General features: G+C 34.4%; 1 protein-coding gene across 1 annotated transcript in view; it reads right to left on the reverse strand.

Moving 5' to 3' along the window:
• The window catches only part of LOC100376905 (integrator complex subunit 6), a 30,728-nt gene that overhangs the window by 3,155 nt on the left and 7,547 nt on the right, over positions 1–20,026 (reverse strand). The window contains exons 3-15 of the mRNA XM_006825150.3: positions 13,619–13,768; positions 12,232–12,321; positions 10,944–11,136; positions 10,608–10,739; positions 9,489–9,620; positions 8,717–8,919; positions 7,904–8,056; positions 6,497–6,629; positions 5,705–5,799; positions 4,121–4,317; positions 2,124–2,392; positions 1,561–1,706; positions 511–835 (exon numbers count right to left, since the gene is read on the reverse strand). Coding sequence (XP_006825213.1) covers positions 511–835; positions 1,561–1,706; positions 2,124–2,392; positions 4,121–4,317; positions 5,705–5,799; positions 6,497–6,629; positions 7,904–8,056; positions 8,717–8,919; positions 9,489–9,620; positions 10,608–10,739; positions 10,944–11,136; positions 12,232–12,321; positions 13,619–13,768 — 2,218 coding nt within the window. The remainder of the gene's footprint in view (positions 1–510; positions 836–1,560; positions 1,707–2,123; positions 2,393–4,120; positions 4,318–5,704; positions 5,800–6,496; positions 6,630–7,903; positions 8,057–8,716; positions 8,920–9,488; positions 9,621–10,607; positions 10,740–10,943; positions 11,137–12,231; positions 12,322–13,618; positions 13,769–20,026) is intronic.

The following is a 20,026-nucleotide window of genomic DNA, read 5'->3' on the forward strand; positions in this document are numbered from 1 at the left end:
GTCTGGTGGTGAAAAGCTTAAGAACCAAGAAAATGGCAATGTTAAGCCATTTACCATATGGGGAAAAGATCTCATCATATCTGAAAATATAGTGAAATATGGTGAAAAAACAGTATGATGCTACAAGATGGGTGATTCTGATTGTCACAAATTATTAGGAGATTCTGGGGAATAATATATATTTATACAAAATAAACGTGCATATTTTTTTCCATACTTTTTTCTTTTTTAAAACATTTGATTAAGATAGATTGATATGGCAATTAGCGCCCTCACAGTTAAAACAGAAACAACCCTGAAACTCCCAAATAAGCAAGATTTGAACATCATCAGAGTAGTTTAATTATGGCACTGATATGTTGAATAAAATCATTTTTACAGACATACTATTTGGATATCTCATGAGAAATATGGGTAATAATATTGAAACATGTATTTATTTAGCCCTCTGAACTCTGTTTTTCATCCTAAGAGCAAAAATGCCACCAAAAACATTAAAAGTAAATTTACCTTTCAACTGGTGTTGGTGTTGCATAGCTTGTTGTTGTTGCTGTTGTTGTTGTTGTTGCTGCTGCTGTTGTTGTTGTTGTTGTTGTTGTTGTTGTTGGGGGTGCAGATACTGAGGTTTCCCGTGTGGCATTGGTGAAGGACTCCGCCTCAAATAATTGTTGGGAGAATTTGGTGGCATATTAGGCAAAGGTCTTCGACTTGGTGGTGACGCCGTTAAACTACGTGGACGTCTGGGTGAGCCTGGAGGTGTGTCATTCTGTCGTTTATTTCGCACTTGTGGGCCCGTCATTGCTTCATTTACATCAGCTTCATCAACCATCATTTTCTGAAGAAAACAGGATTTTTAAATTTCAAAATACTGTGGAACTTTAATTTGATTCGGTAAATTATGAAAGAAAGGATAAATGCAAGAAAAGTTTGTGACATGGAAAGAGTATATTTTATGCGATTGTCCAAAGATTATAATTTACAAAATGTACATATAGTTGCATAGTACTGCAAAATCTATATTAGAAGCTGGGGTTTCTATTAAAACGGTATATCGCAACAGAGGAGATTCTACTAGAGCCTCTGCACATATGAGAAATGATGAATTTGTTTTCAGTTATTCAAAAAGAATGGGTGCGACTTCTATGAATGGTAGGCTTTACAAATGACCTATTTGGTATTATTTCATTCCTGATTTACTAGATTGCTGTCTCAGCTTCCCTTAATAGTTTTAGCTATAAATAACTGATACTATACAGTTTTTTCTTCATCAGTATTATACTTGTTAAGCCACTAATCATGCTACTTATTATAAAATAATATTTTTTCCACAAACAATAATTTCCCCTTTGTCCATTGGTGGCCAAAGGACCATAATTAGTTGTAGCCAAATCTAAATATGATTCGTCATGGACGAAGGGTGAGTAGAAGCTGAGGCTTTATGCGGTACATAAAAATGAGTTATACTCACTACCTGTTGCTTCTTAATATTCTTGTTACAGATTTCAAGTTATACCAAAGTCGTCGTGGTCACAAGGACGACAACCATATCTTAATACATACCTTGTTTTTGTCGTCCAACTTAAACGGGTTTCCAAATGTGTGTAGTCTAGCCGGAGCCGGATCAGCATCCCGCAATGCTGGAGGCATACGCTTCAAATATTCCTGGTAGTTTCCCATCTCAGCAACGGGAATACTATGACTCTGATCTGAGGGGGTTGAAAACGATAATATTCTTATAATGTAGTATATATCAATAAAGAAAACAAAATTCCCATAAATACTGAAGAACTCAATAATGAGTGTATTATTCATTCATTCATTCATCCATCCATCCATTATATAATTAGTTAGTAAGAGTAGTTTGTTTTAGAGTTTCAGAAACTGTTTCATATGAAACTCGGAGGCGTTCTCGGTCCACAAACACAAAATGTGGCACAAGAAATTTGCCACACAACATAAGTTAAGGATCTATTACACTTGTATCAAGCATTTCACTTGTATCTGTGGTAAGTGTCCAACAGCATTAACAGAAGCAAATAAACACTAGTACAAGAACAAGTGCATGTGTACGTGTGTATACGAAACAACAAAAATGTACGAAAAAACTGAAACAATACGCGTACCTTCATCTTGAAATCTGGGATCTGTAGTCGCCGTCGTTCGAACAAAGTTAGTTCGCATTCTAGCAATCTGATCAAGTAGATTTTTCCGTGGAATATCAAATGGATTGCGATAACTTTGTGGCCTGATATCTTTCTCACTCGTGACGAGTGTGAAATTTGGAAACTCGTTAACGTTGTTTAGATCTTGTTTAATTGTAATCGTCTCTCCTGTGATGTTCTGCAGTAATTGTTGAAAGTCTCTTTGCTTAGCCAGAGATGGTAAAGGCGACCTGAAGGACAAAATTTGAAGAAATATGTTGCATAATCATCCACAAATTTTGAGAAATAGCCAAATTTTTGCCCCCCATTTGAATATGAGCTACCGGTACTACACATTTTCCAAAAAAAAACATACATTTTTTTTTTTTCAAATTTCAACCACATTCACACATATAGAAAACACTAATTAAATTAGAAAAACACATACTACTACATGAATGCCAAAACAACAGACGACAATATTAGGTTTGGGTACTTTTGAAACAATGGAAATTTGAAAGCAGTAAAATTAACGTGAAAACGTGTGGAAAGTCAAAGAAGAAATGTAATTCAGAATTACTGGCTAGAGACAAAAAACAATGACCGTGTAAAACTGTGACATGATTTGACTTGTAATGCATCATAAATAATTAAGACATTATGTACGTGTTTGGAAGCAACATGCACTGGAACAAAAGAGACAATTGACAAGATTCATATCAATTACAGGTTATAAAACCATAAAATATGGGTCAGGTCAAAGGTTATTAGGGGCTGAGTGCAATACAAGTCATGCATGCATTGATTATTTATGTTAATTTTCAAATGAAATCTTTAATAACTGAGGGTGGTTTTTTGTTGTTTATTTTACTGAATAAATACAATAAAAAATAGAATTCAGCTAATATGCAAAGTTAATCATAGTATGTAATGTTTGTTTCTTTAATAGCTCAAATTATGCACAAGATATTGTTGGTGAGTTCTGTACAAAGTTCAAACACCACATATCATGTAATAATAACACAATTACAAACAGCATTCTTTTGTTGTTAAATCTTTTTTTTTTTCATTGCTGAGCCCCCAATACAAAACAACACCTTTAACCAAATTATGTTGATTTGATACCCCATAATGAAATCTGGTAAAATGAACAAGCTTTTATTCCTGCATCGTTCCTATCATTCTCGGAAAAGAGTGGGATGCTTATGACTTGTGTTATTCAACCTAACATTAGATTGGTTACTACCTATGGGAAATCAAGCAGTAGTCTAGTACCAATATAGCAGATATTTTTATCTAACATATTTCTTTAAAACAAAACATGCATGTTTGATGACAGTTTGACATTTCATACAAATAATATTATTTGGCTTGGTGTAAAACAAGCTGACATTAGATGACAAAGTCTTGTGAAACTAGATTTCAAATAATAAACATTACAGACAAAATTCCTCCAGAATAATTAATCTGCGTTATGTTAAAACATTACAAGAAGACAACTGCTGTTGCAAAAATAAATAATATCAGTACAAAACATTTTTGAAACAACCCTCTCTGACACTAAGCAATGCTTTCTAGTAAAAATGCAGAAAATTTAAAAGTACTAGGTACTACAAACTCTTGCTGATTGAATAAATTACAAAAGTTTCCATGGAAACAATGACTTTAGATTTCTCCCTGGTGTTAAGCCCTACTTTGTTGGTTATTTTGAATTGAGAATTGATCAAAACACATAATTTGGGTACCCAAATTTTTCCCTCAGACTTAAAGTAGAAGTAAACGGCCACAAGGGAAAAGTCAAAAGTATGTAATTCTCAACATAATAACTTTAGAATTCACAACAAATTAGTAACCCAAATCATTACAGGTCAAAGAAGAATCCTTTCAACAAAGCACAATATATACATGGCCGATGAGAAATGTACATTTTTAGAAAGAGGGGAGGTCAATAGAGGAGTATATTGCATGTTAACTTTTACCTTGGTACGACTTTCACTGTTCCATCTGGTCGTTTTTGTTTCAGACTATTGATCTGTGCGGCTAACCGATCAGCTTCTATTTTAGACTGCTGTTTTAACTTCTTAAGGTGTGACACGACACTGTATCCCAAACAGTTTTCCACATTATCAGGTATTAAATTTGGGGTCCCCATACGCCGTAGTGCGGTACGAAGTGACTGCAAAAAATTGGCGCATATTAAAACAATGATTGTTGTGATCGATGCCAAGTATACAGCATTTGTAAAACACATGAATTTTAAACACGCACTGTGCAGAGAACATCAACATCGGCACAAATAAAATAGTCCGAGAGGTGGCAGATAAAAAACAAGTCATTAAAAATGACAAAGTCCCTGTTAAATTTTTGAAAGTTCTCTTTGTGCTTATCATATTAAAGCGGAGAGGTTGTCGCGAGCGTGTCCTTGAAACTTGGGTTCCAAGTATCGTATACAAAAAGATTGTTTATTTACATCAAAAAACAAGATGCCTGCCAGTCGACCATCTTTGATCCAATTGCAAAATAAATCGTCATGGACATGTATCCTAACATGTATAATCTATGTACCAAGCATGTCCAAAATACAACATTTTCAAAAATCAAGATGACTGCCAGTCGGCCATTTTGAATCAAATCGCTAAACCACTGCATGTGCATATGTCCAACATAAGGTACTAGACACATGCAAAGAATGAACGGAATCGGTCCACAGGATTCTGAAATATGACTCTGGACAGACTGACGGATGGACGGATGGACACGCGGACGGACAGCCTCAGGAACTCACAGATGGTCGGGACATGTATCCTAACATGTATGATCTATGTACTAAATTTGAATGAAAACTGACAAAGCATGTCCAAAATACAACATTTTCAAAAAACAAGATGGCTGCCAGTCGGCCATTTTGAATCGAATCGCTAAAGCACTGCATGTGCATATGTCCCACATAAAGTACTAGGCACATGCAAAGAATGAATGAAATCGGTCCAAGGGATTCTGAGATATGACTCCGGACGGACGCACGGATGGACGAATGGACACGCGGACGGACAGCCTCAGGAACTCACAGATGGTCGGGACATGTATCCTAACATGTATGATCTATGTACTAAATTTGAATGAAAACTGACAAAGCATGTCCAAAATACAACATTTTCAAAAAACAAGATGGCTGCCAGTCGGCCATTTTGAATCGAATCGCTAAAGCACTGCATGTGCATATGTCCCACATAAAGTACTCGGCACATGCAAAGAATGAATGAAATCGGTCCAAGGGATTCTGAGATATGACTCCGGACGGACACACGAAGACCAAATTATAAGTTTTCGGACTTCGTCCGAACAGGGACTAAATATTAAAGTGACAATCCTGTCACCAACTTTCTAAATTAGATTTTCAAATCAAAAGCTTATAACACTGATATTGATAAAAAATCAATATTCCATGATATGATATGAAAATGATATTCTAGAGCCCTGAGCTGGCTCCAAACATTTGATTTTTATTCAGTCTAGCCAAAACAGAATTGAGGTATGGTTACATGCATTGTCAAATCACTCACCCCTGCATAGTAGCTTGGTACGGTTTTGAGGTAGTTATCAAACGTCTGTCTCCACTTGGCACTTGGCTTCAACTTATGCACCTTAAAAAGTTCATCTGCAAAAAAACACAAGAATCAAAATTCACTGAAAAACTGCGAAACATTTGTTTTTATATCTGGCTTTTAATTTTGATATGAATGTAAGCAGCAATACCATATTTGCTTTATTAGAAGTGCACATATGCTGACAAAAATATTTATTGAAAGCTGGATCATTAAAACATTCAAATTATTTTGACCATGGACACACTTCTAAATTTACATAAGTGCATGTGCTACCAATAGAGCGAATACAGCATGTGAATTATGTTAATGATAAGTAAAATGAACCACAGACCTTAGAAAGAGATCACTTTCTAAGGTACATGAATAAAATGACTGCTGTTCTTTTTTCACATACATAAAGGAACTCAACTTTTAATTGCTTTCTCACAAAAACAAATTGAAAAGTATTTTTTATAAATAGTTTGTTGATAGTATTGAATATCATAGTCGTCTCTTCTGAGCGACTTGTTTTCATGTGCAATTTAAAAGTACAAACCATACAGTGTACTGTGCCCATATTTGGAATTAGTTGACAGGATTTTTCGCCAGCCACCTGTCTACCTGTAAGTTAGACACTTTCTGGCTATTAACCTGCGAGGTGACAGGGCTGTGCGATCATATTCCTACCATAGAGGCACTACTATGGTTATTTTTACCATCGCAATCATCTTTTTCATGGGTTGCATGTTATAATCAGCGTTTACTCACCTAGTAATGGAATCAACATAGGGTAATTATACGGCAATACAAATAGATTCACACAGGTTAAGCTGACGCTGGCTTTGAGATAACCAAAGGGATAGCCTAGGTCTGAGTACTTACAACTATTGCTTACAAAAACCTGCAATCAAGAAAAAAATACATTAAACCTGGTGAAGCATGAGTGTGGAAGATGAAACATTTATCTCATCAATGGTAAAGTCACAATGAGTCACATTTAGTCTTGCAAATGTTTTGGTTCAATTTGCAGTAAATTCAATATTAAAATTAAACATTACATTTTTAAGTAATTATTAAAAAGTAATACTCAATAACATATAAAGGACTACTTTGCGGAAGGTTACAAAGGTGGTGAAAAGGTCAATGATATTTACATTTTGTAGTATACTGTAAAATACTTTATTTTCGTTTGGAATTAATTTTTGCTATTTTCGCTGAAGGAATGAATTAGTGAAAATAAAATCCAGCGAATATACCTTTTTTCCTATATTTTACATTCAACTCGTGAAAAATCAGTGTAAATAAATTCCATAAAAAACACCCCAAAAGTGTGTTCAGCGGAAATTAAGTCCAGCTAAAATAAAGTATTTTACAGTATCTGCACTGGGAACTGTAGTAAATAGGCGATTCTAAAATCACAATTAGTGTTAATTATGTAGGACATCACAGAGAATTACATTGTGTTATATATTATACATGAAGTTGTTTGATTCTGACAAACAGAAATTGACAGATTTGTCTCACAGGATAGTGTTGTAGAGAAAAAAAACATAGCTGTGCAGTGAGATAATGCAGATGATTTTCAAAAACATGAGCTGTTATTTTTTATTTTATTGAAAGGAGCCAATCATCCTGAAGTTAACAGATATTCTTTGTGATAACGATGACCACAATTTTTAATGTACATGAGAAAAAAGAGACAACACATGACACAGACAGTGTTTATTGTCCTCATCTGATAGAACAACATTCTCCTTAAAAACTAATACTGCTTGTTTGGTTGTATGGGTACATTTTACTCTACTGTAAAACACTTTATTTTACCTGGAATAAATTTGGGCTGAAAAAACTTTTTGGGTGTTTTGTATGGAATTTATTTTTACTGATTTTTTTTTTACTGGAGTTGATTGTAAAATATGGGAAAAATGTATATTCACTAGATTTTATTTTCACTGAATCATTCCTTCAGCGAAAATGAATTCCAAGCGAAAATAAAGTATTTTACAGTAATTTATACAGTCTATTTCGCATTCAGTGAAAGGGAGTCAAATCCCAAACTCCCTGATGCAAGGCGTACACGCTAAGCACTGAACTACACCTTCCCCACCTAATTTTAATTCATGTTCAGATGTATAAATTCCTAACCAACGGTTAAATCACAATGACCTTAATTACCTGCCAACATAATTGCGGTGATTTTCTTTCTAAAATAAACTGTGTCAGCGGCGACGGTTCTAGTTCATATTTGTCGAATGGTAAATTATCGAATATCATCGGCTCGCAGTCTGAACACACAAATCTAACAACTGGATGAGCATCTCTTGGAGGCTGCAGAAAAAAAATACATGTATGTAAATTAGAATACAAACTATTTTGAATAAATTCTTCTTTATACAAAAGTGCATGTGATCAATATTAATTTTACAATGAAACACAAGTAGTCACTAATCAAAAACTTATGGGTTTGTTTTGGGTAACAATCACTCAATATTAATAAATAAATGTTAGAAGATTAAAAAAAAATTATATGCAAATAAGAAGTACACCTCACACGCTATCAAATCATGATGGCCACTAAACATATCCAGACACGGTAAATATCAGAATTAAGGTTATTTTTAAATTTGAGACTATGGTAAAGAACAGCAATTTGGGCTTAAAAACATAGTTACTATAATATAAAAGACTTGATTATTAGCTGTATTATGATGATACCTACGTGTGCTAAATCGAAACACAGTGAATAACATTGTAAGCAAATTCAATCAGAGAATATGCAGTCTCCTTCACAAAACCAAGAGTTTAAAATATGAATACATGTGTATCCATGCAACATCAAATCCTAGGGAACATTTGTCGTTTAACATTACTGATCAATCAAAAAAATGTTTTTTGATTTTAAAGCAATAACTGAAAACAGGCATTTTCTGAATATTAGTGTAGGAACAAGCCTATGGGATCACACTACAGCTGCCAGGTACTACTTACCAGCGTTGGTGCGGTAGAATCTGGCCAAAATGACTCTGGTATCGGCCAATGACCCATGGGAACACCAGTTTTGGGGTTTGGCCTAACGTAAATAATCTTGTGGCAGCAATGCCACGCTGTACTGGACATGCATGTCGGTGATATGGATCGTAAATTATTGCCAGGCACTCCAGGCCCAAGGTGATTCAGCAGTGAGTTTTTATCTGTAGTTAAACAAAATTAAATACAACACTATAATTTTCTTGTCAAAATGTTGAAGCAACTTTTGTATATCTTTCCATTTATTCATTCATTTTGAATCAAATTTACCATTGTCTATTTTTGAAAAAAAATTGAATGAAACTGTGTATACACAGGTTGATTTTGAAAACTGTGACAACAAAATGGTTTTGGTGCTAATTTGCTAACACTTGTCAATTCAGTTAAATATTAAAAAGTAGTCAGTACACATCAAATTCATATACCACGGTAAGTAAATAACAATACACAATTGTTAGCCCATTATTGTTAGTATGACAATAGAAAGCTTAAAAAGAACAATTCATTTTATTTTTTTCATTATCAGACATTTTGAAATTCCTATGATTTTAATTTTAGTCCAAATGTATGAAATCAAATCAAAATGTTTTAAAATTGTTTCTGATGACACAGGGAATAGAGATGGTCACAAGAACATAAAGAGTGTAGTGTCTGATTTTTAGCTCTTTCAAGCACAGTTCAACGCTATTTCAACATTATATCGTTCACCAATTGTAACAATTATATGCCTCACCTTTTTCTTCTTTACCTCTGCTATTATCAACATTGTTATTCTCAATTAATGGACCATTAGTCTGTCTTTCTGTATCTATGACAACTGGAGACTTCCGGTCAATGTTATTGCTAAGTAAAAGTGGTTTATTTGCTGAAAACATAAAAACCACTGAATCGTTAGACTGGTAACCAAAGGGGACGGGTATCAGCAAGCATTGGAAGAGGAATAAATCTGAACTGAAACAAGATAAATTGTACATCCATGTTTCTCATAAAAATGCAGGGAGGAGAGGGGAGGCCGAGGGGGAGGATGGGGGCCGAGAGAGGAAGGAGTAAGGAGAGGAGAGGGGGAAGAAATAGAGGGGGAGAGGAGAGGGGAAGATAGGGGCAGAGAGGGAGAGGAGTAAGAGGAGGAGAGGGGGAGGAGTAAGGAGAGGAGGGGGAAGGAGTAAGAAGAGGAGGGGAAGGAGTAAAAATAGGAGAGGGGAGGAGTAAGAAGAGGAGAGGGGAGGAGTAAGGAGAGGAGAGGAGTAAGGAGAGGAGTGGGAAGGAGTAAGGAGAGGAGAGGGGAGGAGTAAGGAGAGGAGGGGGAAGGAGTAAGGAGAGGAGAGGGGAGGAGTAAGGAGAGGGGAGGAGTAAGGAGAGGAGTGGGAAGGAGTAAGGAGAGGAGAGGGGAGGGGAGGAGTAAGGAGAGGAGGGGGAATGAGTAAGGAGAGGAGAGGGGAAGAGTAAGGAGAGGAGGGGGAAGGAGTAAGGAGAGGAGAGGGGAGGAAAATGGGAGGATAGGAGGAAGAAAGGGGGACAGGCAAGGGGAAGAGAAGCAGGGACTTATATTTTGCTGAAAGCTTTAAAAACTATTCTTCATTGATTGAATAAAATATGTATACCCACCCACACAAAACCACCCTACCCAACCACCCACATCAAAACCAGAATAGTTTCTTTTCCATAACTAAACAATGACAGAATACATGTATCAAACGCAACATCAATAATTTTTAACAACATTTGCTAATTCTAGTACACCATGGCAATTCAAATTGCTGTCATAGGAAAATAAACAATGTTGACATATGCTGCTCAATATGTCAAACTGACAACAAGATGACATCAAAGGCTTGCATAAAAACATACATACCTTCAACGCTCACCGGCATCGGTTCTGGACCGTAAAGTTCAAAATTAAGTACAACACCACTCAGAACTTTTTGAGTTAACGACTCTAAACACTGGTGAAGCTGCTTGATAGAATTCACGATGTAAGAACGACCTACGGTATAGATATAATTTAGGTTAGAATGCTGTGATGTAGATAGTAAAGGTATACAACATCTATGTGTGGATATAATATGGGAAAGAAACTGATCAATATTAGCAATATTAACGCCGATATCACTAACAAAATGAACAAAATGTTGTAGATCAAAATTTGAACCTTTGAAGTGAAAAGGTTGTTAGGAGTTGTGTAACTTACCGCCTGTAACATCACACATGGCGTTAATTGGACAATCCTCCGCTGGCGGCAAAGGATGGGCTGGATTCCGGTCAATGTACGGATTGGGAGTGGATGGCATCCGCAAGACAATGGAAAACAATCTCTGATCCCACCGGAATGGTTCCTTTGTCAGTTCACTTCCGGGATGGGAGGAATGCATAGGAAGATGAAGCTGAGAGAAGAAAGTAAACAATATTTGTTGGCATATCGTTATATGGGTTGAATGAGATCTTGAGGATTGGCTCTGGCTTAGACACTTTTGATACAGGAATTAATTAATCTGAAGTTTTGCAAAATTAATAGTTGTGGCTGGATATTTGAAAGCCTGCAGAAAAAGCGACACAAGTCTCATTTATGAATCAACCCACACATTGCATGTATTTTAACCAATTTTCAACTAAAAATTAATGCTAGAGAAAAGCCGAATGTTCAGGGGAAATTTCTAAAGTCATGCAGTTACCCATTGTTATTTATTTGATGGACCTTTTTGTTCATCAAAATATAAAGAATTTGCAATTTATTTTACTCATCAGCTGTGTCCATCCATAATGTACATTACACTATATGCGCTACCCCGGTATTCTAATTGAAATACTTTTCATATATATAATTACAACTTTTGAGATGTGATACATCAGTGATGTAATGGTAATTTAATTTCATAATATCTATTTTTATCCCAGAGAATGGGCAACCACTTTTGCTGGAGATCTGAGCATGTATACCATATCGACTATGGCTTTATTTGATTGCTAGGACATAGTACAGTTTCACATGCAATGTACAAGTACGAAAACGTCACTTAGTATAGTACTCCATTCATTTTGACAATCCAAATTATTTTATTATGACTTCTTTTACTTTATTAGTAGATTCAACATGCAGCCTGTTGATTGATATACATTTTAGAGCTATGGTCATTATTTATATCTCAAATCTTCAGATAATTTTAGCAAATCAAGGTTGGGCTACTACTCTTCTGTCGGGACCCAAGGAACACAAAAACCATTTTGTAAACAAAGAAGAACACTTCAGCAGACGGATGAGTAGGTGGGAGCTGACAGTCACTACTAGACAGACAAAACTTTATGGGCTGAAACTAATTTGCAGAACAAAATAATTAAGAGGATCAAATTTGATTGTATTTCGCAAGTAAGGAACTTTGATAAAATTTGACCAAACAAGTTAAAATAAATCAAATGTGACAGATTATTAAAAAAAAAAAAATACCCAATAATGTAATGTGTAATGATTATTTGCTTCTTACCTCTTCTTGTGTCCCTGTTGAACTGCTCAGTTTATTACCATCTGTTAACGTGATTATCATGGCAGGTTCCAGGAAAAATGGATTACGTCCCTGGAAAAACAAAATTCAGTATGTTTAATTTATCTATAATAATATCAGGTCTGACGAGTTATTGCTAAATTAACTATATGCCGCAGAAAAAAATTATTACACCATAAAAGTATGAACTTTGGTTCAAACTATGCTTGGGTTGATTGTGTCATCCATATTTTAATGTAGAAAACTATTTTATCATGTAATTTTTGAAAATGCTATGAATCCCAAATTATGGTTTATAGCCCATTTCAGAGCAATATTGGGAATTAAACTGCTATAAATATTCAATATAATCCATATTTTTATTCATATAACCTTTTATTGTCAATTTATTTGAGGAAGCATAAACAGTTGCAAATATCATAAAATAATTTATACAAAAGTTCTCGACAGCACCTTTTTTCAACAATTTTATCGCTCATTTTTTGAGACAAATACATCAGAAAATTAGCAAAACAATGAGTCACTGAAGTTGTTTCCATGGAAAGTATATTTTATATTCATCACCATTTTGACAAGCATTATAAATACAAAATGATGAAATTTGTAGAGCTTGGAAAAAAGAAAATGGAAAAACAATTAGTTGGGAGCTATATAAAAATATATTGCTGTGAAGAACATACATGACAAATTCAATGCAATTTTGATAACTTGCAAAATAAAGGTTCATTCACATGTTCTTACGAATTCATACTTTTATGATTCCAAACAGAAACAGGGTGGTCGATTGAGTACGTACGTACATACATACATGCATACCTACTGTATTGAATATTAACAAGAGGAACTACTTTCAGGCAGAGGGTGGATGTGTAATTGGTATACCGTTAACTGTTCCAATATGCAAGTCACAGAAAAAGGTTATAACAGTGAAGGATTCATGGTGATTTTGATGAGATTTCATCATTATGATTATTTCTATCTAGGAATAGTAAAACAGTTTTTTTTATCTCTTTCTATCGCTGCCACCTATCACCATCTTACTGATTATGGAATGGATTTTTTTTTGGAGAATACAGCCATTCAAGAACTAAAAATAAATTGTAGTGCACAATTCCATAATCATTATCGATACTTCCCTTAACCCTAAGGGTATCCACAATTGTTTCCACGGAAACAGTGATTTGGGTTTGTTACCATGCTTCAAAACATGGGGAGTGAATTGGTTGAATTTTCTTTTTTTGAGTAAAATTTGTACGAGAAAATATGTATTTTTCTAAGGGCATCTAGGCTTCAAGGTGATTATTTTCAATGCCTCTGTTTGAGCAATGATAGTATTTTCTTTATTATGGAGCAATCCCACTAGACCTACCTGTCCATAGTTGTCAATACCAGAGTGTAATCTATTGACATTCAACAAGTCTAGTGTCTGTTTCAGAGCTGGTCCAAGACCGGACAAACTGATCGCTTGTAAATTTTTCAATTCATTCATAAAAGTTGCATGGTTTTCTTTCCACCCAGCCTATAATAAAAATAATAATGAACACTAAGTCACAAAGCACAAAGAATTACTAAATATGGTAACATTTTCTAAAAATAAAAACAATTGATAGAATTTTTATATTATCATTAGAAGTAAATACAAAACTTGGAAAATAATAAAAAGGTCATATTATGCTACCCAGGCATTGCATAAAAACAAATAATTTGCAATTGATTACATGTGTGTAGTCAAAAAAAGTTCATAAACTTCAAAGTGACATTTAAATGAGGTCACCATGTGTCAAAGCATATACTGACATGGTCTATGTATACAATGTAGAGGTTTGTACAAAAATTAACCAACTGACCAGATGTGATGCATTTCTCTTGAATATAAATGCAATAATTAACATACACACTTCCTAAAGAATACATTTTTTCGAAATACGGACACAAGCAACTGAACTTCGAAGTACGAGTCACACAAAAATTCTTTATTTTCTGTTTCCAGAAAAATAAAAAAGAATTCACAAAATAATTTTATATTTGCAGGCCGGGTTTCTAACGGAAGTAAATGTTTGAATTAGCTAATTACTAGTACTCCCTTTTTTTAGCCAATTAATTAGCAAACAGCAAGAAAATGAAAAATTATGCTAACTTTAAAGATTCAGCTAAAACACAAACACCTATTATTTTATCAGAAAAACACATCAAAATTTAACACATGTTCAAAACATTTTCAAAGCACATTTACGAAAACAAGTTGCGTTTTCTGCACCTGTTGTTTTCTAATGATGACCATGTGACACAAACTCATGGTTTGACATTTGTTTTAGGGCCCTTTGTGAAAAAGATCACATCTTTGTAAAAGTGATTTACCACTGACAACTGACAAAGAATTAGTGCAAGCACAGACTGGTTTACTGTGAGTTTCATTTCACAATGAGTTTTATGAAAGGGTAATGAGGGCGCTATACATAAATACTAATTTTAATCATATAGTGAACAAGACTTCATTATTTCTATACAATTACTACATTATTTTGGCATTTATCACTGAAAAAAATTAAACAGCAAAAATGAAATCCAGTGAAAAAATAGCTTTTTAATTCACTTGCCACTTGAGGGCAGTCTCTCCTCGCATTTGAATTTCAATTATAGCATAATCTGTGGATTTCATTTCCATTTTCAGAAAATTAACATAATTCTAGTGAGAAGTCTACCTACAAAAATGCAGATGTATCTGGTTGTGGGGAGTGTCAAGCCAGTACCCCTTTAAATATTATTAAATTGGTCACTTATTTAAAGGTCAATATACTATTAAATTAGGGCAAGAAATTTGTTATTCAAAACTGTCTAACAAAATGCAAAAATTAGCACTTTTGGAACTATTTTTATTTCATAAAAATAAATAGTATTTATCAGAATTTACTAATAATTTGTGACAATCATAAATATATCTATCTTATATTAATATTAACAACATAATTGTTCGATTTTTTTTTTACCATATGTTACTTAACAAAATTATGATGCGACCTTTTTACCAATGGAGCCAAAAATCAAACTAAAAAATCACAATACTCTGCGTTTGACCTTATTTTTGTATCTGGGTTATGAGAACAGAAGTATAAAAGATAACCATACAGCAAAAGTCAAGAGAATCCAAATATCTATTTAAATGCTTGCCAACTAACTTAATTTCTCAATGTTTGACATAAAATTATGTCACTATTTTCAATTCATGATGATTACATCCTACCAGTTCTTAATATTTATATGCAAGTTTCCACATGTTTATTACGTCACCAAATAATGCGGAAAGAGATAATTTATCATGTTAATTAGGGTTTCGAGCCCATTTGGTCGAAACCCTTTTGTAATTGTTCCGTTTATTATTATTATTAGGGTTTCGAGCCCATTTGGTCGAAACCCTATTGTAATTGTTCCGTTTATTATTATTATTAGGTTTTCAAGACACATGTCTTGGAAACCTATTGTAATCGTTATGTTTTTTATTATTATTCCGCCAGATTTTTTCGCTAAGCGCCATTCGAACACCGTTGCACATATCTGGAAAATTGTTTCACATGTTTGTTAAGTATGATGAGATCTAGTGCATATCCTAAGATGATGCATATTGGTCACGTGGTACGGCGGCCATTTTGAATTTAAGGCGAAAAATGGCATGCTCATTTAAACACCTTTCTGAGGGTCTAGGAGTCTCAAACTTTCGCTTAAAAGAAGCATTGTCCCTAGGGCTACGTATTTCATGAAAAAAAAGTTGAACGGTCATGTGACTTTTTTTTCTAGAATTTTCTAAAATATTGTTTTGCATCTCATTTGCATAATTTTGATCGTATCAAAATTCCACGCCATCATTTTGAAGAACATCATACATACTACAGATTAATCAAAGAATCATGAAAGTGCGACCAGTAGTTTTGGAGCAGTTGATTTATGAATATTTTTCACATTTTATATAAAATAGTCAGCAATGTTGCATTATGGGAAAGGGGGGAGGGCCCATATATGATACACATTGAATTGACATATATTGAGAACTATTGCACATACAAGAATGGAACTAACGCTATATTGAAGACATTGGACAAGAGAATTTACCAAAATATTGGATGACCATATATGGTCATGCAACTCATTAAATATGCATGTCTCTAATATCTCAGGCACTATTGCAAGTACAAACATGGAGCTAACGTTGTATTGAAGACATTGGACAAGAAAATGTACCAAAACATTGGATGACCATATATGGTCATATAACTCATTAAATATACATGTCTTTCATATCTCAGGCACTATTGCAAGTACAAACATGGAACCAATGCTATATTGAAGACATTGAACAAAAGAATTGATCAACATAGTTGATGACCATATATGATCATAGAACTCATTAAATATGCATGTCTCTAATATCTCAGGCACTATTGCAAGTACAAACATGGAACCAATGCTATATTGAAGACATTGGAGAAAAGAATTGACCAACATATTGGATGACCATATATGGTCATAGAACTCATTAAATATGCATATCCATAATATATCGATCACTTTGAAAGATATAAACATGTACCCAAACCAATATTGAAGACATTGGACAAGAGAATTGACCAACATTTTAAATGACCATATATGGTCATATAACTCATTAAATATGCATGTTTTTAATATCTCAGGCACTATTGCAAGTACAAACATGCAACCAATGCTATATTGAAGACATTGGACGAGAGAATTGACCAACATATTCGATGACCATATAAGGTCATAGAACTCATTAAATATGCATATCCATAATATCTCGATCACTTTTAAAGATATAAATATGTACCCAAACCTATATTGAAGGCATTGGACAAAAAAATTGACCAACATATAAAATGACCATATATGGTCATAGAACTCATTAAATATGCAAGTCCCTAATATCTCATGCACTATTGCAAGTACAAACATAGTACCAACACTATATTGTAGATATTGAACAAGAGAATTGACCAACACAATCAATAACCATATATGATCATAGAAATCATTAAATATGCTTGTCCCTAAAATCTCGGACACTATTGCAAGTATAGATATGCAACCAACACTATATTGAAGACATTGGACAAGAGAATTGAGCAACATAGTAGATGACCATATATGGTATTAAATATGCATGTCTCTGATATATTAGGCACTGTTGCAAGTAGGAACATGGAACCAGTGCTACATTGAAGACATTGAACAAGAGAATTGACAAACATACCTGATGACTATATATGGTCATGGAACTCATTAAATATGCATGGCTATAATATCTCGGACACTATCACATATACAAACATGGGACCAACGTTAATTTTGAGGGCTATTGCAAACAGTTATACATGGCCATGCATTGCATGTGACTTGGCCATGTGCCATGGTCTTGAAAACCGGTCATTGCTGCTATGCAGCTATATTTATTATTATTATTATTATTATTCTTCCGCCTAAATTTTTGGTCACGCTTTATGTCAACACCGTTGGACCGATCAGTTCCATACTTGCCACAATGGTAAAGCTGTATGAGATCTGGTGCATATCCTAAGTTCAGACACATAGGTCACATGACCAGGCCGCCATCTTGGATTAAAGGCGAAATTTTCAATGCCGAATTGCGCACCTTTCTGAGGGTCTGAGTGCTCCAATTTTTTTATGATAGTAGCAGTGCGACAAGGGCTACAAATTTCATCAAAAAAAACTTTAGCGGTCACGTGACTTTTTTTTTTAGAATTTTTTTAAATTTTGTTTTGCATCTCATTTGCATAATTTTCGACAAATCAACTAACCCTGAATAACTTTGAAAGATCATATGACATAGTATTTAATTCCAAAATATGGAAGTCCAGGCGATTAGCCGTTTTTTATAAGAAGATTTTAGAATGTTTTTTCATATTTTTTTGTTCTTTTATATGGTCACGTGACCTCATTTTATAGACATAATTGCAATATCTTAAGCACTGTTACAGTTAGGAACATGCAACTAGTGCAATATTGAAGTGATGGTACATGAAATTCTACTAACAAACAAGATGACCATATATGGTCATGTGATCTCATTAAATATGCATAAATGTAATATATCAAGCACTGTTACAGATAGGGACATGCAACCTGTGCAATATCGAAGCTATAAGACACGAGATGTTACTAACTAATGTGATGACCATATATGGTCATGTGACTTCATCAAATATGCATAAATGTAATAACTCAAGCACAGTTACAGACGGGAACATGCAACCAGTGCAATATTGAAGTGATGGTACATGAAATTTTACTAACAAACACGATGACCATATATGGTCATGTGACCTCATTGAATATGCATAAATGTAATTTATCAAGCACTGCAAGAGTTAGGGACATGCAACCTGTGCAATATCGAAGGTATGGGTCAAGAGATGTGACTAACTAATGTGATGACCATATATGGTCATGTGACTTCATTAAATATGCATAATTGAATTATCTCAAGCACTGTTACAGACATGAACATGCAACCTGTGCAAAATCGAAGCTGTGGGACATGAGATGTGAGTAACTAATGTGATGACCGTATATGGTCATGTGACGTCATTAAATATGCATAATTGTAATATCTCAAGCAGAATCACAGATAGAGACATGCAACCTATGCAATATCGAAGCTATGAGACAAGAGATGTGGCTAACTAATGTGATGACCATATATGGTCATGTAATTTCATCAAATATGCATAAATGTAATAACTCAAGCACTGTTACAGATAGGAACATGCAACCCGTGCAATATTGAAGCTATTGCACAACAGAAGTCACTAACATATCCGATGACCATATATGGTCATGTGACCTCATCAAATAAGCATAAATGTAATAACTCAAGCACTATTACAGACGGGAACATGCAACCTGTGCAATATCGAATCTATGGAACAAGAGATGTGACTAACTAATGTGATGACCATATATGGTCATGTGACCTCATCAAATATGCATAAATGTTATATTTGAAACACGGTAACAGATAGAAACACACAACCTGTGCAATATCGAAGCTATGAGACAAGATATGTGACTAACACATCTGATGCCCATACACGGTCATGTGACATCGTTAAATATGCATAAATGTAATAACTCAAGCACTGTTACAGACGGGAACATGCAACCTGTGCAATATCGAATCTATGGAACAAGAGATGTGACTAACTAATGTGATGACCACATATGGTCATGTGACCTCATCAAATATGCATAAATGTTATATCTCAAGCACTGTTACAGATAGGAAAATGCAACCAATGCAATATTGAAGTTATTGCACAACACAGCTGACAAAAACATCCGATGACCATATATGGTCATGGGACATCATTAAATATGCAAGATTGTAATACATTAAGCACTGTTACAGACAGGAACATGCAACATGTTTAGTATGAAGGCCATGCAATTTCCTTTAATATATTATTGTCAATGATGCTGATTTTGGAACGCTGCTAATAAGTCAGTGGGCTCGAAACCCGACATTGCTGCAACGCAGCTATATTTATTATTATTATTATTATTATTATTCTTCCGCCTAAATTTTTGGTCACGCTTTATGTCAACGCCGTTGGACCGATCAATTCAGTACTTGCCACAATGGGAAAGCTATATGAGATCTGGTGCATATCCTAAGTTCAGACACGTAGGTCACATGACCAGGCCGCCATCTTGGATTAAAGGCGAAATTTTCAATGCCGAATTGCGC

Source organism: Saccoglossus kowalevskii, chromosome 1, assembly GCF_978046115.1.
Source record: "Saccoglossus kowalevskii chromosome 1, keSacKowa6.1, whole genome shotgun sequence".
NCBI lineage: Eukaryota > Metazoa > Hemichordata > Enteropneusta > Harrimaniidae > Saccoglossus > Saccoglossus kowalevskii.